Below are 23,282 nucleotides of genomic sequence, written 5' to 3'. Positions count from 1 at the left end.
CCACAGGCTGCAGCGATAAGAGCTTCACGGCGCAAACAGAGCGACCGGCCCTAACTCCCTTCTCACTCGGTTTCCATCAGCGATTATTTAACGGCTCTCCAGGTTTTTCTTAGGAATCATTTTGTGGTTCAGTGGAATCGGACTCATGCCGTTATCTAAACAATGATATGACTTTCTTTGCAGCTAAGGCCCTCCGCTCAGTGTCCAACAGTGTTTTCTTTTGTTATTGAAGCCAAACCTAACCCCTCCCCCGCCCACATGAAGCGCACTGATATTCCGATCACTAACTTTTTTGAAGTTCTTATGTGCTATATTAAGGTTTGATAAGTATTCACCAGTTAGGACAGCTTAGTAATAGGGCTGCCCCCTGAAAGTCGACGAGCCGAATCATCAGTCGGAAACCTTCTTCAAGTTGAGCAGTCTTATTTTTTTTGTCAGGCAGTGTCCATTACAATAACAGGATTAAAAAGAGAGAAGCTTTTTTGGGTTTTTTTTTTACCTGTGCTGTATGTGTGCTAGGCATACAGCACAGAGTATTTTTATTCCATTGCATCTAGGACAGAGTTAATCTGAAAATGGAGTTCAACTTCTCAACCTGCAATGCAGCTCTTTATTTATTCTTAAATCATCAAATACTGCTGCAATAACTCTGTCCTGTGAATGACCTGTGGTATGATCAGATCAAAGCTTGGAAGCTGGAAGAGCAATTTGGCACGTGGCCTCTTCCTGTCATAGTTATGGGAGTAAATGAGGGCGAAAAGGAGAGGAATGTAACCAGGAGGGTTTTGGGGTTGTGTTCAAACCAGGTGCTAGTGGTGTGTGTGTGTGTGTGTGTGTGTGTGTGTGTGTGTGTGTGTGTGTGTGTGTGTGTGTGTGTGTGTGTGTGTGTGTGTGTGTGTGTCCACCGGTGAGGGAACGGGACTTGTCCCAGTTGGTTCTGGTGTATGAGGTCAAATTATATCATAGCGCCTCCAAGCTGTGGAAAAGGCCCCAAGGCAACGCCTGAGTCCCACAACCGTATAGACAATCGCAGGAAAACCCTGAGCAGCCTGCAGCCTCCACCACCGCCAGCACCCGGGGCACCCGGCGCACAGAAGCCACGCAGTGGGAGCAAAGGCCGACATCCGCACTCCAACCCACACCCACGACAGCAAGCAGCCTCCAAGGGGCCCTGGAAGGCACCCGGCGGCGCTCACCGCAGCCCTGCCGGGTCGCAGCATGCCAGACACTGCCCGACACCAGACGCAAGCTTAAAACTTAATTGCGGGACTTGGGGGTGCGAGTGCTCCAAGCAAGTCAAACCCGAATCACTTGCACCCCTCCTGCCCCGCAGATCCTGGTCTAGTGGAGTGTTGTTCGGAGTAATATTTATGTGTGGCTGTATGTGTTCTAAGCTAATATGAGTGGTATTAAAAGTGCAGAACAGATGAGAAGCACGTTGGGGCAGAAGCGCCGACGGACAAGATCCCAGCCACCCGCCGCATCCCTACCCACATAGCTCTCACCCCACCCGTCCCGCAAACCCTTGGCCTATTGTGTGGTGAAGCACTGGGAGAAACAGAAGATAGAAGCTTACAAAAATGCACAGGGATAAATGAGGGGAATCATAAATATATTTTCATGTGGGAAGTGAACACGGCTCTCAGTGCGCCCCGATCGCGGAGAGCCGTGACCCGTTTCTCGAAATAAAACAAGTAAAAACAGTGTTTTTAGTTTTTTTATTTGGAGGAACAAGGATGGGGCGCACCCCCATGCCTAAAAGTCGAACATTTGCATTGAATAACCAAATCCCATTCGACTGACAAAATTCTTGAGTCGGGTACAGCCCTAGTTTGAACTTCCTTTAATTTGATCTGTTTGGTAAAGAAAACCCGAGTTCTGAATACAAGATGGCAGAGCCACTGGGGTGATGGTTGTGATGCACTATTTCACTGTTTCTAGTGCGGTGCTGCGGTGCAACTTCAAACCTGACCATGTTTTTTTAGCCAAAGGTATTTGAAACAGCTACAAAAAAAGTCTCGGCTGCTGAAATGCCTTCTGATTTGTAGGGCGGTGTGTGTGTGTGTGCACTTATTATTTTATTCAATGTAATGTTTCTTTAGAGGAATGCGAGTATAGAAACACATTTGTGCCTTCTACATAGCAAGGTGTCATGTGTTTACCAATTCATGTAGTCAAGTCATGAACGCGTTCAAAGGGTTCCCAATTATTTGTCCGTCATTGTTAGGCCAAACTCATTTTGATAATTTTTCTGCTGAAAACATATAAAAATAATAATTTAACATTGTCATGACAGCAGATACTAATAAAAAATCTTAATCAGTCAGAGCTCTGCAACCCAAATTAGATGGCATTTTTTGTTGCGGAAAATATCATTTAAGTCACTAGGTTAAAATAGCCAGAAATATAATGATATATTTATTTCTGCAAGTCTCATCAAGTCTATATATATATATATATTTTTTTTTTTTTATATGATTGTGATGATGATGCTGCTACTCCTACAAAATTAAAACTGAAATTTTCTTAACACCTTGACAGTTAACAGGATGTGATGCTTAATCCTAGTTGTTGCCATGGCAATGTCATGGTGTGCTTTTTCTCCTGCAGGTTCCTCATCGTACTCGCCTGTCTGATCCTCAGTGTTCTCTCCACCATAGACCAGTACGAGACGCTGGCTCACGAGACGCTCTTCTGGGTGGTGAGTGTCAAACTGTCAAACTGTCAAATCACAAGATCTACAGTACCACAAGCATCTCCCGCAGTGTTCTATCCAATCTGAACTTGCCTGGTTCTTTGGAATTTCCACCAACGCAGGTTTCAGATGATCTTAATAATGATATGGAAAGGAAACATTTTGCTCTGAAACTAACTCCACCAGGTGGCAGAAGGAAATTAAAATGTGATTTGTGCCAGTGTGTGTTAATTAGCTTTATTGAGTCCCACATCTAAACAAAATATGTTTCGTGGTACAATTTTATGACAAGAGATGGGTTGTATGGGATTTCTTTCCTCCCAGTAATTGCAGTTGATCCGCTAAGAACTTACCTACACACAGAGAGGTTCAAAAATAAATGCACTTTGGCGCACTCCTAATTGAATGATATGTTGACGCGCATCGATCGCCTTTTCCGACCATTCTCCTCCTCAGAGTTGGATAATTATTTGTTCTGCAGAACAACTTTTTTCAATCCTTAACGCACACTATAGTCTGTTCCTTTTACAAGGGCCAGCAGCACTCCCACCTCTAAGTCAAAGCCTGATTGTGTCCTGGCCGATTCGTGGGTAGTGTTAGTTCCAATACAATCTCATGACTCATCACGGTAACTGTTCTCTAGAACTCTTCAGTAGAAGTCTTTACAAGCACTCATCACTTAGGTTTTCATGCAAACTCATCACAAACACTCTCCACTAGAACTAGAACTCTTCACGAGTGCTCTTTACCAGAACTTCAAGAGAGGTCTCCGCTAGAACTCATCACGGAAACTGTTCTCTAGAGCTCTTAAGTAGAGCTGCTTAGGCTGACTTCACAAAAACTCCAATAGAATCAGAACTCCGTGGAATAAGAACCCACGAGAACTACTCAGGAGAACCCTTCATGAGAACATGTCACGGAAAATCTCCACGAGAGCTGCAACTCTTCAGTAAAGTTTCCATGAGGACTTATCACAAACTCTACTCAGGACTACTCACCAGAACTCTCCCCAAGAACCCTTCGCAGGAACTCTTTACTAGAACTCTTCACAACAACTTATCACGGGGCCTCAACGAGAATTCACCACAAGAGCTCTCCACTAGAGCTCTTCACCAGAACTTATCACGAGAAATCTTTTTTGAACTCTTCACTAAAACTCTTCCCTCGCCAGAACGCTTCACTAGAACTCTGCTCCAGACCCTTCACAAGAACTCATTACTAGCGCTCTACTAGAACTTTATACTTAATGCATCTCTATTGTTTAAGCAGAAAAAGTTAATGGCTCTAGTTTTTCTTTCCCAAATTTCAAAGTAATCATTGGAGTTAAAACTAATATATTTGCTTTGAAATGTAGTGGAGTTAAAATATATGCTCACCTCAAATGGCACTTTACAAGGAAAGCACAAATAACTCATAATTGTTCTCAAGAACAGTACATCACTGAGAGTAGTACTGTAGTGAAGTTACTTTCCACCCCACAGTGGCAGTTCTCAGCACAGGCTATGCTGGGCGTTTCCTCGGGTGGGAGGCGGTGTGCTGAAGGCGTCTCAGCATGGCCAGTTTATTCTCAAGTCGTTTTCCTCTTCTGCTCCTTATGTGCTGCACTGCGCTGTGCTTAATAAACCATCAGACAGCTGCTATCTGCGCCCTGCTGCCCACCGCTTACTGCTAAATCCCATGGACGGCACAGCATGCAATATGTAAAGCGCGTCAGGCAAAAAGGCCGTATCGTTTCTCTTTTATTTTCTTTTTGCGTTTATAAAAAAAACCCAAAACTGGATGATTTACACAGAAATGACGTGATCTGCGATGTTGCTGAACCAGAGCATGCGAGGAAGAGCGGCCGATAATTCCTCACAGCCACAGAGAGATGAAAGGTATCCCCCACTAGGTGGGAAGAGGCAGATATGAATATTTGTGCAGTCTTGCAATATTTCCTTTTGTTGTTGGTGCTTTTGTGCACCATGGAAGTTTAACGTTCATTTTTTTGGTCTGCAGTTTCTCCTAAAATACAAACAATTTATGAGATGCTGACTTTACCTTAAAACTTTTGATTTTATATATCAAATCAAGCATGAATCAAATTCATTTTAAAGATACTATATTAAGCCCTTTAAGCTGGTCAGGGGGATATAGTAGATTATAATGGCAAGAAATTAGGCAAAACTTGTCGGACGACAATTAATGGAGTATTCAGGTGAACATTACCCAGTAGAATGGTATTCACAAATTCAATTTCAATGGTCATTTTTAGAAAGCTCATATCTTCCAAATTGGCACTGCGCACAAAGTCAAGTCTTTGCGTAAAATGTTTTTGTGTACCTTATGTATAAAGAAAATGTAACATAATATTACATACGACTCTGATGGTTAATACCAAAAAGTTTACACTTGAAAACTACCTTGAAAAATTACCTACCTCTGTTTGAAATTAAGCTACAAGTCTTCATTTTCTCACTGGCTCATACACATTTTGAAGCGTTTAAATTAAAATTGAAAGAATTTGATTATAAAACAATCTGTCGATTAAAAAACACCCCAATTCAGTGAGGAGAATATTGAGACAGCAGTTGCTTAGCTACAACATGACGGATGACAAATCGGCTGTGTAGCTGTCAGTCATGCTGAGACAAAAGCTGGGGAGAAGAAAAGGAGCGACGGAGGAAGGAGGGCGGATTATCCTGAGTGCAGTCGGAGAGTGTCAGCCGCACAAGAGCTTCCACTCCATGTTGGAATTCACCTTGGCCGGCGGATGATGGGATTAAACAGCGCTCGTTTCCCATCAACAGGCTCCTCAGAGGCGCCGCACTGTGAGCCTTCCAGTTTGGGATTAGCCTCCCGACTCTGTCTGGTACAGGAGGATGTACAAGCACGTAACAGAACGGGGGGGGTTCATCTTGGAAATGTGACAACACAATATGAGTCCGGTGATCCACGGTTATCCTCGGGCCTGTAAAGTCATTGTCAATAGATTTAACGTGACAATTTTACCTGACTGTGTATAAACGACAGCGCGCCCCGCCCTGACACCTTACTGAGCCGACAACGCGCCGAAAGGGGCATTTGAAGAGTGCGACACGGCATTGTAATTCCCTGGTTGAAATAATAATTGTTAAATTCCTGCTTTGTCAAAAGCCACTTACGATAAGTCCATTTCGTCGGTAATATTGTACCGACTGTATAACGCAGTATAAAAGCCAACTAAACCTTCTCTAGCATTTGTAAAAGTTGAAGTTATTTATTTATGTGGGGGTTTTTTTTTACTAAAGGGGGATAGACAATTTGTCTTAAAAAATAGACTATGTGGAATGCTAAAAAATTGCTGGAATAAGAAAAAAAAATAATGGTCTTGAAATAATCAGTAATGACTTAATTACCTAATTACTTATTTACCTTGTTAAGGATCCACTTGAACTTTGTGATCCTGCTTTTTAATTCATTTCTTTGTTTTCTTTTTGAATTTTAAAGGCAAACAGAGTATCACATACAATATTTTGATCCGAAAAGAAAAATAAATGCTGTGTTGGTTGGCCTTTTTGCTGTATTTTGGCATTGACGTTAAGTTTACCTTAATCATTCATGACAAAGGAATTTCATATGATTACATAAGTAGTTATAGAAAATCCCTTTTGTGATTAAAAAAAAGATTCTTTGAAGAAGCCATCAAATTTCCATGAAGTTTAAATAAAACAGTTTATACATCAGGCATCCGTCACCGTTAATGTCTTATTCAATACGATGCTCCAGGGAAAGTATTTCCAATAATTGCATGTTCCAAATGACTCCAAGGGACTGCTAAAAATCCATAAAAGCTTTTTGATACACCTTCACGCAGGTTATTTTTGAACTTACTGTCATTTGTAGCCTCAAGGGAGGCTGCAAAACGCTCTTTTTTTTTTTGGTTTTGTTTTGTTTTTCTCTGCCCTCGACCCAGTTCATTAATTGACGCGTGTTCTAATGACGGTGATCATGGGGACCCGGAACAAAAGCCAGTCACGCAGTGTAGAAAGAAAACTGCATTCAATTTCATCAGGACGAGCCAGGAGGAGGTGTAATCACCAGAGCCCCAGTGCTGTGACATATGTGTTTTCCTTGTTTTCATTTCCTCCAAAAATATATGTAAATGAAAAAAAGCTTCTATAGTCTGGGGTATTATTTTGTAGAGTGTTATCTTAAGATTGGTACAACACCCTCTGTGCTCACACGACATACACTCTTATATTAATAATAATAACCACTTAAAAAAATGTTCAACAGAAGCCAGCTCCTTGTGAGGACACAAGATTGTTTTTCAGAGTGACCTGTAATCCCCTTTGAGTCGCATCGTATTAATAATGAAACGGTGTAAGCAGTTCCCAAAACAAGTGAGTCAGTAGAGACACCGTGCAACAGATACATTCAAAACCAAATATTTTGTTTGGAAAAACAATATTTTTCCATGATGCCCGTTAATGATTTCGATACAGTACTCATTATTTTGAATTGTTATGTGTTGTTTTATATGAAGTTTCCCTCCTTTGCTTTTGTTTTTTATTCTTGTTGGCCCTCTTTCCTTGACAGGAGATCGTCCTTGTGGTTTTCTTTGGCATCGAATATTTTGTTCGCCTCTGGTCAGCGGGGTGCCGTAGTAAATATGTGGGCTTCTTGGGGAGACTGCGCTTTGCCAGAAAGCCAATATCTATTATAGGTGGGTACACACACACACACACACACACCTACACACACACACACAAACACACACACACACACACACACACACACACACACACACACACACACACACACACACACACACACACACACACACTTGTAGATACACAAACTAAACAATGTTGGTAACTTACTTATGTTTTTGTTTCTATGAAATTGTTCATTTTATGTAACTGTAAAATGTCTAATACAATATTATATAATAAGAACTTAAAATTTGAATTGTTTAGCTTTGTAATTGTGTAGCCATGTATGTCATTTAATTACTACACACACTCAATATTTTGGTTCGAAACCTTTGTTTTTTACTGAAAGTTTATATTTACCTGATGGGATTTTTGGTGCTTTTCTTAGATTGTGTTAATAGTGGATGTCTTTTTTGCCCTAACAGTTGTCACTGCATATCACTGTTAACTATTGTTTGGATATTTCTATCCGTCCCGTACAGACCTGATTGTAGTAGTTGCCTCTATTGTGGTATTGTCAGCCGGCTCCAAAGGCCAGGTGTTTGCCACCTCTGCTGTTAGGTAAGCCCTTCCACGTGTGTGTGTGTGTGTGTGTGTGTGTGTGTGTCTGTGTGTGTTTGCACATCCATGTGTGCACATGTCGCCTGCATAACTTAAGTATCTATGTATGTAAAATATACAACTCTGTGCTGTTTTTCAAGGGGGATTCGCTTCCTGCAGATTTTGCGTATGCTCCATGTAGATCGACAGGGCGGGACTTGGCGGCTCCTGGGCTCCGTCGTCTTCATCCATCGGCAGGTAAATCACGTTTTGGGGACGCTTACATTTCATGAATATATTTATTCGTATATACACAAGCACAAGCCCTCCTCGGTTTCCAAGGAGAGTTTGTGTTGTGTCAGGAATTACCCAAAGCAAACATTTTGTTAGTTGAAATTGCTCTTGCTGTCAATAATAAGTGACTTTGTTTTAGATCAATATTGCCAATCTTTTGCTTCCATTTAAAATGGGAGTCTCGACTCAGACCCCAGTCTTACTCAAGTGGCATACAAAGAGACTTGAGACTTGCCTTGCGTTGTGTCCCGACTCTATGTGACTTCAGGCTCGTCTCCAACCTGACAAAAAATGACTGAGACCAATTAAAACTTGGTTTTAGAGATAACCTTAAGAAAAATGTGTTTTCCCACATCCACTAGCGGAGACATTACAAATACTGTTGCTGGGTGTGTTTTCTACCAGCGCAGGCTGTGATAGCGGGCCACTGGGACCCAGTTTGGACCACAAGAGTGACGTTGGCCAGATTAGAAAATAGTTGTTAACAATGTTCACTGACTACTCATGAATATATTTTAAACAGGACCAATTATGCTCCTTTTTACACAGATTAATATAGGTTTATTTGGATTTTATTTATTTTTTATTTTTTGCTGAAAATACCACTCAGATTATGCATTGTAGCCCTTCGCACATATCTCTATACCATCCTGTTCCAAAACGGGGTTAGAGCTTTACTCTAAGCCTGGGCGTGGCCTGGCCGACTGGTGGGTAGCGTTAGTGGGTTCCGTTGTATGAAATACGTCAACTTTCAGCCTACAGTCTACCTACCACATCCACATACTTCCATTGTTTGCAGTTTCTTCACGGACAGTTGGTGGTACATCCTCTACCTTTTAAAAGATTTGTGCTGGTCTTTCTAGTGGCGCTTCTCTGTGTTATTCCCGCCAGGGTGAGGTTACTCTCAGACGGACCGCGGTTCGGTGTCTCCATGTGACGTGACGTGAAATCTGAACGGCGTGTTTCAGCACGTTTTCAGACAGCTCACAAAAAACGGGACTGGGTTGACTTACTTCCCAGTTTGTGTGTTAGTAGGCCCGTCAGAGACCCAAATGTATGTGCGCCGGCACTGGAAAAGCGGCCCCCTTTAAATGAGTTGTCTGTTTTAAAACAATTTCCTGAAATGGCCTTTTTAGATTCAAGAGACTCGACTTGGACTCCTTTGATGACCTGTGAACATCTCTGATAGAAGGAAACCAATTGACAACAATTGACAACGTTTCCTGTGTATTTTCAGGAGCTGATCACAACCTTGTACATCGGCTTCCTGGGGCTGATCTTCTCCTCGTACTTTGTCTACCTGGCGGAGAAGGACGCAGTGGACAGCAGCGGCTCGCATGAGTTTGGCAGCTACGCCGATGCTCTGTGGTGGGGAGTGGTGAGGATCTCGTGTGCACACGGGTTTACCGGTTCCAACAGGTTTATGCGCATGCAACACGCCAAGTGCCTGCCATGCCAAAACAATCACAACATGCAGATTGTAGCACGTCTGACATGATACTCAGAGCACATTACTCACACATTCAACAAGACTCAGTGTGGATTTGCAGCAGCGCGCCATCATTGACATGTTAATTAAACAGTTTGAAAAGGAGCACGGTGCACAGTTGATATTTTTCTATTGTATTACTGGGTAGGGCCGGAGGATTTTGTTTGATTCGGTTTGTGTTTTCATCATTACATGGCCCGTGTTTTGCAGTGCTTTAAAGGGAATATACTGTATATCAAACAAAGGTATCCATAAAGGGAATTGAATCCAGATCATATCAATTCACAACCCTTTACATATGTGTGTGTCCACTTATTGTTACTTTGTGTGAGTATAAATGATCTAATGTGTAGTTGATACATGGCTTATCGTCAACCTGGTTGCACTGCTTCCCGTGTTTAAAGGTAACAGTCACTACAATCGGCTATGGAGACAAAGTGCCACAGACCTGGATTGGGAAAACTATCGCCTCCTGTTTCTCCGTCTTTGCCATTTCCTTCTTCGCTCTTCCAGCGGTAAGTGTGAACATCCCGAGGCCCAAGTAGTGGGCCGGGATATTTTTCAGAACGGCAACGATCCGCATTTTTTCAGTTCCGATACATATGTGCCAGATACCGATACTGATTGCGATAAAAGAGCCCTTTTTTTCTTTTTTCAACGTAGAGTAGAAAATATATATATATTATATTTTTTATATATATTTTTCTCAAAACTCTTTGTCGACTCCACGTAGATCCTAAACCCTTGAATATAAAAACGACTCAGTTGAATCAGCTGAATGGCTGCTTCAATGAGTGACGGTTTTCCCAACTCCAATCGCCACTCTGCCTGCCCGCACACAATCGGTGCATCCCTACTAGCTTCTCTTTTTACAGCTTTATATCATCAGTAAAACACTTTCTTTGCACTCAAAACCAATCATGATTATGTTCTCGCTGCGTTGGCCCGGAGGCCCTGGAGCGCCCTACTTATATAAGATCCCAAACTCCTCGACTGGAAAATGGAACTTAATTATTTGTTTGGGTTTTTTTTCTTCCTGCTTGGTGTTCTTCATATTGGCTATAAAGCATCAATGACATAAACATCCAGGGTATCGATTGGGCGGGACAGGGGGCTGACCACCTCTCCCCGCTGTGGGGTCCACTTACAGGGGATCCTGGGCTCCGGCTTTGCCCTGAAGGTGCAGCAGAAGCAGAGGCAGAAGCACTTCAACAGGCAGATTCCTGCGGCCGCCTGCCTCATCCAGGTCAGAACAGAACGTCATCACAATTAAGAACAAGCACTTGTGGATGCGGCACACGGTGACCTCCAAGATCCTTCCTCTGGTTGTGTGAGCAATTGGAGGGCCTTGATGCAAGAGGGGCACCTCTGACATTTTCCGAAACCTTTCAGAAAATTGAACCCCAAGCCCTCGAATGATTCACCCAATTCCTGTTTCCCGTACGGGTCTTGCAGACCTCTTGGAGGTGCTTTGCGGTGGAGAGCCACGACTCTGCCACCTTCAAGATGTTTTTAAGAAAGAGAACCCTCCTCCCTTCGACCTCCGTGTCCAGCCCCAAGCCCAAGAAAACGGTAATCGCTGAAGTGATTGATCTGCTGTGAGAAAGGCAACTTGTGGGGTTCACTGAGAAGTTTTATTTAAACATCTCAAGAAACGAGGAAAATATAAAACAATAAGACAATAGAATACCAGCATGTCTATTAAACATGAGCATAATAAATAAAATGACAAATGACTGAACTATGAAAACATTGCTTCCAGGCCACTTTGAAGCCACTTTTGCTGCCGACTGGCTTGTAGAACCAGCCACCTCACACCGCTGTCACACCTTTTGGGCTGAAATGTTTGCACCTCTCGGACAGGTGAAGATGAGGAGGAAGCTGAAGAGTGTTGAGAAGGACGCGGGCCCCGGCTCCCCGACCATTCCCAGCATCACCTATGACTCGGTGTTCGACAGCGGGAAGGAGCTGAGCTCAGACGTCTACAGCACCGTGGGCACAGGTAGCAGAAGTGATCTGGCGCAGAGGGTCGCACGCCATCACAGGTCACCGGCGATGGTGCCTGGTCCTAAAATGGACAGAACTTACTTGAGCTACAGTATAGTAATAGTTGTTCCCCATTAAATTAGCTGGGGTTTTTTATACAGTTTCCATGGGTCCCTAAGCATTAAAATGTTGTGAATTCAATTGAGCTAATATTAGGGCTTAAAAGTCATTAAAGTCTTGAATTTGAATTGGCACGGTCTTCATTTCAACATAATTTATCCATCTGTATTTATACAGAAAACAACAGTTATAATCAAAGTCCATGGAATCATCTAATATTATAACCTACACTATTCCAACCTAATCCTCACCTCTGCCCTGTATCAAATGCTGTACTTACCTTTACACTTATTACTTTTATGCGTAAAAATCAGTCTTAAATTGTGTTCACATTGATCTTAAAACGTCTTAAAAACAATTAAATGGAACTCTCCGATGACTGCCGACATGTACATATATGCGTTAATTCCGTATCTTTCCGTCTTCCTCATGTGACACATTAAGGCGTCAATCCACCGCGTCCAATTCCTTGAATGTTCCAATCTGTTCTCACACGGCTCACTTATCAGGTGGTAACAATCATGGATAAAGTACTTCCATGCAATAATGCTGAAATGAGGCGGAAATTCTGAGGCTCAACAGATTTCCCAAAGGGTGACTCCGGGTCCTTCAAATGTATTAGAATGATAACAAAGCCGATCAAATCGCCACAGACAGATAGACAGATATGTGGAGGATTGCTTCATTTTAAGGGGATTTATTCGGTAGAGGAGTCCATGGGATATCAGATTAGGAGGGATCGCTGATTGCTGGGCAGGCCAAACCTTATTTAAATTTGAGGAAGTTCTGTAGTCAAGGAAAGATACAGTTAGAATGTATTTAACTTACATGAGGCCTCTGACTTTTTCCAAAAGTTTAATATGAGTTTAAATGACTTGAATACTAGTGTCTAGACTGTTTTATGTCTTTCTGTCGTTATGAAGTAACATTATTGCGACTTCAGTTGAATTCAAATTTTACTATATGGCCAAACCAAATCGGCGGGTGTGGATGCTGCTCGGGCTTGTCTGTCCTCATAGGGTTCACCTCTGCCTCCTGTTTGGGCTGATTTCATTCATTTTTCATCTTCGTCTTTCCCGTCTTTCTCCACGGCTCAGCGGGGTCCTTGAGTTTAGGGAGGATGTGGTGAGCTGCTGTCAGTGTCTCCTTTCTGCACACAACCTCAGCCCGGCCTCTGTCCCTGTCTTGTTGTGGAATGCATCGACTCCCCAAGGGCCCAAAAGTGACAAAGTGCCACCACGCAACGTGGGGCCCTATCCAGGTTGGGGCTTGGGAGGGCACACTTGAGTTGACATAAGGGCAAAAATTAAGCGTGAAAATGAAAGTATGAAAAACAAAAACCCATTAGGACACGGGCCACCCTGGTGAAATAAAGGTTTTAAAAATGGGGCATGAGTGTCAGCCACAGCACAGCCCCACAAACTCTTATGGCATGTTTGTAACTTGTTTCACTTTCTCCACTTTCAAGGGTCTCTGATTTTGCCCACCGCCCAAGGGAACGCATCAAACTGGATCCCTTCCAATGTCTCTCTGTATTTCAGATGGTCAGCAGTCCTGGACGTCTCTGTCGTCGCTGCAGTTCTGCTCTCCTCCCCCAGGTAACTCTCTTCTTTTGGCACTATGGAAAACGACCTTAAGCCTTACATAACCGTCTTCCCGAAAACACGACGTGCCGCATTCAACGGCTGCACATTTATACAGAATTATGAAGTCCTGGTCAATGTCAAGGCACCCTTTAAAAGCACCTCTTATTCTTTTAACTTTAGGGTTACAGTAAAATCACAGGTCAAACAGGGGTTATTGCGCATAATTGTAAGCGCGCTCTTCAGTCCCATGGTAAAACCTCTCCAAACGGTCCAAATGGTCTTGTATCTAAAGTAGAACAATTTCATTCCTGGTTAGACTGTAGCTTTGTGTGCACTTTTTCATACAAAGATCACCAAGTCAAGATCTTTGTGCCTTGAAATCTTGTTTGGCTTATTCTGACCACAAAAGGTGCCCTTTCACTTATAAAATGAGTAGAAAAACTCATAGTGTTAAGGAAAATGAGTTCACGGCCCTGTTCGACACTGTTCGCATTCGGAAGCGTCTTTTGAATGCGATTCTGCGTCTTATGTGCAGCGGCACTGGGAAGGGGTTCACGGGGTAGAAGGTAGTGCGTCAGCGCACGGGTGGCTACTGACTAGTTTAGATGCACCAAACCGATATTAACGTGGATAGCGCTGTGTCTCCTGTAATAACATCACCTCAACATGGCTTGAAGCAGCCGGGCACAGTGGATGAAAGACATTTTTGGCTCATGCGATGCGCATACTAACCTGTGCAGTGAAAAGAGGCGCTGGCCTGCTGGAGGTGCACTCCCCCGGACCCCTTCAGAGGAACAGCAGCTTCGCAGACGAACTGGAGCTGGAGGCGGAGAGGCACGTGGAGCTGGCTCCGGCCTCCACCGTGTCACAGTGAGCCGATTTAGTTTTTTGGTATCAGCGGGGGGGGGTTTTTTGTATTATGTCAGTGAATGCATGGATTTTGTACACTGTAAAATTGGACATGTGTTGTATGAGTTGTATGTGAGTTGTATGTTGTATGAGTTGTATAAGTATATGAATAGGAGGTATATTAACTAAGCATTCATATTGTTGGCTGCACTATTTTTTTTCTATTTAAATGATATTTATTATTATATATTTGTTATTATTTTTTAGGTTCGAAACCAACAACTTTACTCGTTTGGTTGTGTACACCTGGGTTCCCTAACCTTTTGTCTGCCACGGCACACATTTCACAATTCAATGATCCCACGTCACACCACTATCCTGTTAGCCAGAACAAAAACACGTATTACTGTGGTTATTATTATGGCTCACTTATAGTTTTCACTTCCAGTCAGAAACTCAGATAAATTAGTACAGCCTTGCAATTTTGATCTTGCAAAGCAAAAGCTTATTAGCTCGATTATCTACGTATTTTAAGTGGAATTTCTTAAGTGGAATACTACAATTTTCAGACCACTCAAACTAAAACCTTGGTGTTTCAAATGCAGACATAAAAGAGATTCCGTGTTTGTGACACGGCACAACTTACTCATTTGATTCTTCTAAAACAAAAATTTTCAAAGCGGAAAGGCAACTCGGTTTTTCTAAGTTGAAGTTCCTTCTGATTTCTCGCAATGTACTTCCTCTCAGCTCTGTGACCAATAAGCTCTTGCCATCAGCGGATCTGGTGCGAAGGAGTTAAGTGTCTCCGTAATGGCGTCTAAGTGTTCAGTAAATAGAGTAAATGGAGTGAGGAGCATGTCCCACTTAGACCTTTATTCTAAACGATGGGATGATTATAGAGTTGGTGGCCAAGATTGTTTGGTGCTTCACTGGGTTGGAACTGGCGCTCCCTCGCTCTTTGGAGTGATGGTCACGTCCCTGACAAAATAAATCAATACTCTAGCCATACATCTGCTTAATGGAACGCAATGGCAGAAAACACACCTCCTGAAAAAGAAACAAAGACAGGATGTTTCATCAATGTTAATGCTGGAGCGAGCGGTCAACATGGACCAAGCGTGTTGGTCCTTCATTTTTTTGAAGACTCAAATTTTTTATTTTATTTTGTATTTTTTTGGTGCTGCTGGTGAAGCCAATCTGAAACCCGCAATGTTGTTTGGAGTGGAAAGTTTCATTTTTACTGGCAGCTCTATAAAAGCACAAAAAATGGCACTTGTACTGATATTCTGCCCCAAATTTTTGTTTGTCAGGGAGTATTTTGGAGCGTTTCCTGTTTTGATTTTCACTAAAAGAACAAGCTGAAAGACATCCGACATGCCCTGAGAAAATTTTGCTCGGTTGAAAAGCTGGATGGTATTGATTTAGAGATCGACCACCGACAAAAAAAAGAATTACTTCTTGTTTCTTTGTCTGTGTTTGTTTGCTCTTCCCCTATTGTATTGGCATGTTGGGATTGCAAATGCGAGTGTTCGTTCACCCTTGAAATAAATAGGAATACATGAAAAACGTATCAGTTTGCCCTGGCAGCAAATTAAATGCAGAGCTCTAACAATATGTATGTTACACCCAAACATGAGTGGAATGTTTACTAGCGTGCAGACACATGCAGACACCCTTGTATGTTAGTGACTACCGCTGCCTGTCAAATATGCATTTTCTGTCATACAACACATCAACCTATAAACACATACACACACACTCAAGCCGGCTTTACACTGAATCCGACAAACAACAGTGACCAACCCAAAGTCAGTTCAGTGAATTCAATTTTTCATTCAATAAAAAATGTCAGGTGAAAATTTTGGAAAAACTGAAAAAATAAAGTTGCAGTTGCATCGCTGAGGGTCACTGGGGGGCAGGATTCGACTGTCAGGTGCGTTCTGGGATTCAGTGTAAAAGCGGCTTCAAACAAAAACAAACAAGGTGTAACAAGGTATAAGATGCTCACCCTTAAATGACCAAACCGGTGTCACATTGAGTTTTAACCCGTTTGCAAGTAAGGGCAAACGTCCTTCGATTGGACTTGACAAAGAACAACTACATGGCGCGCCCAAACGCCGTTTCATTTCATTTCGACATTGACATTTTGTCTCATTTTATATTCTTTCGTTGTTCTGCATCAGTGTGAACAGTGACGCCGCCTGTAAAACTATATTTAAAAAGAGAGAGATGATTTGTTCAAAAATCAGGCTTACATTTTTGTTAAAATATGTATGCAAAAGGTCTATATTCTTTCTCGATATAACCTTCTCCTTGAAACTCCCTAGATTAAAAAACGAACCTAATCAGAAAATAAAAAAAATATGCGACTGCAAATACGTTTGACAAATAAAGATGAAGCATATAAATCCCGTATTAACTTTGTATGGACTGTGCTCATCGCCGCGGCAGCACATGAATAATAAATCAATTCAATTCGCTGCTGGAGACTTGGGAGACTACCGATTTAAAGAATTTCCCTTCGACACCAGTGTTGCGTATCGAAGTTACAGGAAGCTTCACAGCAGACAGGTGTTGTGGCGATAGAGTCCCTGTGGGTCATGTGGTGAGATAAATCAATGGTTGTATTTTAGCGGCCGGGTGCACCCTTCTGGCTGCACGGAAAAAATATATCCTCCGATAAATTGGTGAAATGGGAGTGTCCGGCTGCCACTATTTCTCCACACGAAGCAGATTGATCGCATTGCTGCGCTGTGTGTGGCGAGAACCACGTGGCAGAGGCCGGGGGAGGCTTATTCTGTTTATTAGGAATCGCTGTTAAGAATCAGAGTCAGTTTATTCAGCCAAGTACGTTTTCATACACGAGGCATTTGTCATGGTACCATTAGAAAAGAAATAATAAAATTGCCAAATAACCACAAATATCCAGATGAAAAACTCTGAAAAATCGATGAAGCAGAAACTGGATGTAACTAATGAATAAATTCCTTTTTCTACAAGCCAAGTTTATTTTCACAGCACATTTTAATTGCTCTTGTGTATGAAATTTGCTGTCGAAATTGTCTAGCCCTGGGCAAAACTTTTTTTTTTTTTTTTTTAAAGCCAACTATACGCGCAATATGAGTTAAGTTGAAATACAATAGCAGGGGCTGAGTAGTATTTTATGCCTTTATATAAAAGAAAAGAAGAATTAAGCGCATTGAAATAAAACCAAAAACAGATAGAGATGTAGTATCATTTACAACTTAATCGAATTTAAAGACCTACCCACTCAAACATGACTGGACAACATCCACTGTGGTTGTCAGAAATCAAACCAAACTAGAAAGTCAGGAGTATTGTTACTACGGTTACACACTTGGGAATAATAATAATAATAATGATGATGATGATGATGATGATTCTAATTATTACTATTAGTAATAATAACAATAATAATAATAATAATAATAATAATAATAATAATAATAATAATAATAATAATAATAATAATACATCTTAAATACAAATACAGTGAAACAGAGAAGTGTCTCTGAACGACTCACTAGCTGAAGATAATCAGTGTCAGTGCTCTCCAACCTCAAAGAGTCAATTGTTAGGATAATTAATTGAGCAGTCGTTGGCTGAGTTCTGCCATATTGCACAATGGTGATTTGCTCCCCTATTCTTGTGTGCACAGCACAGCGCTGCCAGAGAGTGAGAGGGAGGGAGAGAGAGAGAGAGAGAGGGAGGGGTGTTAGCGGGAGAGAGCTCCTTTGCCTGGATAGCTGATTAGAAGAATCAAGGTTAAAGCTGGCGTCGGGAAGGAATGGTGGAAGAAGTATCTTTAATCCTTGGAAAAAAAAAATACATATTACATCCTTTACTCCAAAAAGTTGAGCGAGGTGTTATGTAAAATGGAGCGCGGCTCAAAATGTTCATTGGGCTTCTTTACATATTGTACAGTCAGCATGTAGACAGCGCTAAAGCTCTAATTCTTTATTATAACAATGGAACACAACGTTGGAGCGGCTCACGGTCACATCTTAAAAGCAGCCAAACGATTCTCTCACCCAGGCTGAAGGAGTCTCACAGGAGGGCCATCAGAGTCATCCAGAAAATGCGCTACCTTGTGGCCAAGAAAAGATTTCAGGTGAATAAGCCATCACGTTTATACTGTTGTATACTGATGTTGGACATGGATAATAGATACTTGTCGGATACCACGTGTGTGCCCACCACTGATGAAGCAAAATTCTCCGTGTGAAATTGTCCTTGTCTAACTTCTCCTTAAATAAATGTACTTGTACTGTATTTACCTTTCTAGCAGATAACCTGATATTACAAACCGCAGGGTTGTGGTTGATCTTTTACAGCAAGCTCGGAAGCCCTATGATGTGCGAGACGTGATTGAGCAATACTCCCAAGGTCATCTGAACCTCATGGTCCGAATCAAGGAGCTCCAGAGAAGGTAAACTGACCAGACAAGGGCAGGTTTAGACACTCAATCATGTGCATATGTTAGATGGATGGATGGAGGGATGGCTCTATGATGGATGGATGCATCTTTGGATGGATGGGTAATGGATGGGTGGGTCGGTGGATGGATCTATGGATAGATGGATGGATGCACGGATAGATGGATGGATGGGTGTGTGGGTGGGTGTATCTATGGATGGATCTATGGATGGGTGATGGGTGGATGGATGCGTGGGAGGATGGATGGATCTATGTATGGATAGGTGGATGGATGGATGGATGGATGGGTGGGTGGATGGGTGGGTGGATCTATGGATGGATGGGTGTGTGGGAGGATGGATGGATAGATGGGTGAATGGATCTATAGTGGATGGATGGATGGGTGGATGGTTCTGTGGATGGATGGATAGATCTATGGATCTATAGATGGATGGATGAGTGGGTGGATGGATGGGTGGATTTATCAAAGATCCCCTCGACAGAAGAGAGAAAGCGCCGCGGTTTCGAGAGGAAAACAAACAAACTGACTTTGCAAAATGTGACTCCTGCGGTTAAACCAACCTGAACCGTTACGCCAGCCTGCGCAACAACACAAAACCTATAGCGAACATAGAGGAACCTCACCAGGTTAGTGGCATTATAGCCATGTTGCTTGATGGTGTTTTGATTGGTCATGATAGGACAAAGCTAACGCCGTCAATGACCCCTGAGAGCTGCCTAGCTCAGCTCACAGTCAGCCCATGCCCTGCGCCAGGATGAAGTGACTGAGGGGGCAGCTAAAAATGGCGAGAGGGCAAATCTTTTTACATAGTAAAACATTAGGTCGTGATCCTGCTATGCCGTCCTGCGGGCAGCAATATAGTGGTGCAGTGGTTTTTTTGTTTTTTGTTTCTTTTTTAAAGCATGAATGGGCATCGAGATTTTGTTGGAAAAAGCTGTATTACATGTGGACTAAAAGAGGGGTCCCCAAACCGACAGACCCCGGTTTCGGTTGGTGGGGGTGGCTGATGGCGTTAGACACGCAAAGGCAGAGCAAAGGGTCTTTTTGTGTTTATTTATTTGTTCTCGATCTGAATACCAATTGCCAAGCTTGCATAAAATAGAATAATATCCATATTTAAGCTGGTGCCGCTGTGTGGTTTTAGTGGGAGGAAGAAGACAATAACTCCTTTCCTGACATTATCTTTTATAATCACGACAGGAGAATAATGTTGCAACTGTAGTGTTTTAATTAGTCGCATATTCCAGAATTGATAACTTTATTTAGCCGGTAGGAGAAAGGAGAAAGTCCAGATGGGCAGCGGGGAGCAGATTCATTTTCTTGGCAAGATATGAATATTCATGATGTACACGTTCTGAACGCGTCCTCACTGGTCGGGTCCCAACGAGTCTTCATTGGTGGGGTTGGTGTCCGCGCTGAATGCTGGTTCTGCGGTGGGAAAGGAGACTGGATCAGGTAGCAAGATTCAAGCAAGGTGTGGGTCATTATTGTCATCATATGACACTTGTATCTCAGCCACTATTTGAGATGTTTTTATTATTTTTTCTATAGGGTACATAAATGTAAACTGTCCCCTTGTGGCGCCGGGCCCCGTGTCAGTGGCAGCCAATGGACATCAAAGTAATATTAAATCATAACTAACCATTGATCTTTTGCAGATCACCGACGTTTCTTGCCCTTGTTATTTATATGACACTGTTATTTGGCCGGCTGACATGATCACTATGTCTAATTCGCATATTCATCAAACCGTGAATTTTCTACGAGGGTAGAGGTGTAAGAGACGCCCTTTGCTGTAGCTCTTTGGACCTTGTTTGGTGTGGGGAAAAAATATATATATATTCAACATGAATTTTTTTTTTAAGGTTTAAAATATGGGTGGGGAGGGACTTCAATGGATTTGAATGTCAATGAGGAGTATCTGTGGGAATTAATTGATTGGGGGGGAAGCATGTGGTGACTGAGTAAAGAGGGGGAGAGAGAGATTAAAGCAATCCGCATTGATCGAGGTAACTCTAATTTGAGCTGCCGCTCTTTTTTCAAGGCTGGATCAGTCTCTGGGGAAGCTGACTTTGTTCCAGACGACTTCAGGTACTGAATGCATCCATTGATCTCTCAAGGTATATCCACTAGTAAACACACAGCCCGCTAGTCCGTTTTATTATTTAACCGACCTGTCATTTTCTGAAGACCGAGCCAAAGATAAAGGCACGAACACCATCGGGTCCAGACTCCACAGGATGGAGGAGAAGGTAGGAATTAATGCATTTGAAATCAAATTGTGTGTGTGTGTGTGTGTGTGTGTGTGTGTGTGTGTGTGTGTGTGTGCATGTTCCAGGAGGTTATGGTGACAGTGTGTGCGTGCATGCAAATCAAAACTACTGAGTGTGTGTGGAGGTTAAAACATGTCTGTGTGTGTGTGTGTGTGTGTGTGGAGATTAAAATTTGTGTGTGTGTGTTATAAACATACAGTACAGCTGATAGTCAGTCTGGCTCAGGGAGTTAAAAACCAAGCCAGTCTGTAAACAATGCTGTATATGACAGTGCTTGTGCATTGCCATATACAGTATATAACGTTGATTTTGGATGCTGAATTACCTTCTGAAGTTGTGTTTGGAGGTCTGACCTCCATCTCATCACCCTCTCACCATCTCATAACCAACATGTGATACAGGTCATATGGTCAGGATCTTCAAGCCCCCGCTCAAGGTTGTCCCATCACGGGCGCAGGCTTTGGTTTTCCGCCCTTTTAGTGGGAAAAATAAGAGGAAAAATAACTGTATAACATGCTTTTTTTTTTTTTTTTTTTTTTAAGAAAAGGGGAAGAAATATATATATCTAATAAAAGCTGAGAGCATCTGTCTGTATTGGCTGGTTTGACAGTCCATTAGCGCCGGCGTTTCTCAAATCCTGTCACACTTGCTGGTTTTGATGTTGTGTTTGCACCTCAGATTAAAATGACTGTGAAAGTGTTCGGGGGCCGCCGCTCATTGAAATCTGCCTGCTTGAATCTACCCGAAGGAATGTCGAGCAGACGGCGCTTTCCATTTGCTGTATTGCCAAAAGGATTTGATGACCCTTCTCCCTTGTTCCATCTGTGTTTATATCCAAGCCTGTACTTTTTTTTTAATTTTTCAATCAATCTCGTCCATCGTCCATCCATCATCTCCAAGACTGTTCTCATTGTTCTGCATCTTTTTTGAGGGGCGGGTTTTCCCAGTACACAACAGTAGGTGGACGAGGCACGGGGTGAACAGTTGAAGGCAAACTTTTGCAGCGCTTACCTCATTATTTTTGGTACGCGTTGACTTCAAAATCGACCTGTGGAAAAGCATGCTGCATGTTTCGTCGCCCTTTTTCCGCCGCTTTGCTCGTGGGAAAAAAGCCAAACGCAGACCTCGCGCTTGTTTTAGAACGAGCCCCGTGTGCTTCTTTGGCTCCGCCGCGCTGGTGTTTCCGTTCCCAGATCCACCCCATCCCAGTGGGTGCAGAGCCGGTCCAAAACATGTTTCCAAACATTTTATTTTGGGCCGTCAGTCGTTCATGGAAGCGGAGGAGATGGCGAGGGGTAGTTTTGTTTGTTTGTGGTTATTCAGGTGTGAAAAGAGAGGAAAAAAGCTGAGTGGGCACGCGATGCACTTGAAGACATTATGTCCCGCGGTGTGCTTCCGGTATTTAAATCCCAAACTCAATGCACCGTCTCGGGTGTGGTGGCCAACGTCGTGAGCTCCAGACAAAAATCGAGGCGTTTTAGCAAGCTGGGAGACTGTCAGAGAGCCCTTACGTTTTTGAGTCTTTACCTAAGTACATCATCGCCTTGACCCGTTGTGCTCTGTGTAGATAACGCACATGGAGCACACGCTGAAATGCGTCGCAGACTCTCTGAGCTTCCTGCTGGACCAGAGGGACCTCGGCGGGAGAGAAGGTGCGCCGTCGGGGAGCGGCAGGGGGCCGCCGCAGAGCGGGAGGTCCTGGAGCCTTCTGCCCAGTCAGGACAGCTTACCCAGCTACGAGCAGCTTTCCTCCTCGTCCTCGTCCTCCTTCCCCGCCGCCACCACCACCACCACCGCCGCCGCCGCCGGCACGAGCGCCAATGTCGCCAGGTCCAGATTCAGCCTCCAGCCTTCTGTCTGCAGCACCATCAGCCAGGAGGAGAGCCCCTAAAGAGGCCGGTCACTTGTGGACTCGCGGCGGGCATTGATATTTCTTCTTGCCTCTTGTGTTTTTCTTCCGCCCCAACCTCCCTCCCTCCCTCCTTATCTCTCTAAAGAAAGTCGCTCAGCCTCGTGTTGAACCAATCAATTACTCTCGGAAGAAACAAACGGCCCTGCATCCGTTTTACGCAGATGACCCTTTTACCAAGCGTTTGTTGGAATAATGGCATAAAAGACAAGTATACACAAAACGTGGAATGTTATCTGATGTGATATGATGAATAACAACTGAATGACGGGTAACGTGGGACAGCTGGCGACTACTAGTGACCTCTAAAGGAAGCCGTAGGAACGACACCAGCATTGCCTTCCCCTCGGGGGCTGCTGTAGCCTTCTTAAAATGAAACCAGTTTGGGGCATATAAGCGCAGTTAA

General features: G+C 43.1%; 1 protein-coding gene across 1 annotated transcript in view; it reads left to right on the top strand.

Annotated features, from left to right (window-relative positions):
* The window catches only part of kcnq1.1 (potassium voltage-gated channel, KQT-like subfamily, member 1.1), a gene marked incomplete at both ends in the record, with an annotated part of 30,839 nt that extends 7,981 nt beyond the window's left edge, over positions 1-22,858 (top strand). The window contains 16 exons of the mRNA XM_079997301.1: positions 2,611-2,701; positions 7,256-7,382; positions 7,854-7,932; positions 8,073-8,169; positions 9,443-9,583; positions 10,099-10,209; positions 10,845-10,940; positions 11,150-11,266; positions 11,558-11,696; positions 13,342-13,398; positions 14,127-14,256; positions 18,292-18,367; positions 18,591-18,685; positions 20,739-20,785; positions 20,885-20,946; positions 22,535-22,858. Of these exons, the coding sequence (XP_079853427.1) occupies positions 2,611-2,701; positions 7,256-7,382; positions 7,854-7,932; positions 8,073-8,169; positions 9,443-9,583; positions 10,099-10,209; positions 10,845-10,940; positions 11,150-11,266; positions 11,558-11,696; positions 13,342-13,398; positions 14,127-14,256; positions 18,292-18,367; positions 18,591-18,685; positions 20,739-20,785; positions 20,885-20,946; positions 22,535-22,858 (1,789 nt within the window). The remainder of the gene's footprint in view (positions 1-2,610; positions 2,702-7,255; positions 7,383-7,853; positions 7,933-8,072; positions 8,170-9,442; positions 9,584-10,098; positions 10,210-10,844; positions 10,941-11,149; positions 11,267-11,557; positions 11,697-13,341; positions 13,399-14,126; positions 14,257-18,291; positions 18,368-18,590; positions 18,686-20,738; positions 20,786-20,884; positions 20,947-22,534) is intronic.
* Between the last annotated feature and the right edge of the window lie 424 nt (positions 22,859-23,282).

This window comes from Zeus faber (assembly GCF_960531495.2).
Source record: "Zeus faber genome assembly, chromosome: 3".
Classification (NCBI taxonomy): Eukaryota; Metazoa; Chordata; class Actinopteri; order Zeiformes; family Zeidae; genus Zeus; species Zeus faber.
The sequence above is the reverse complement of the archived record's forward strand: the minus strand, read 5'-3'. Positions and strand labels throughout refer to the sequence as shown.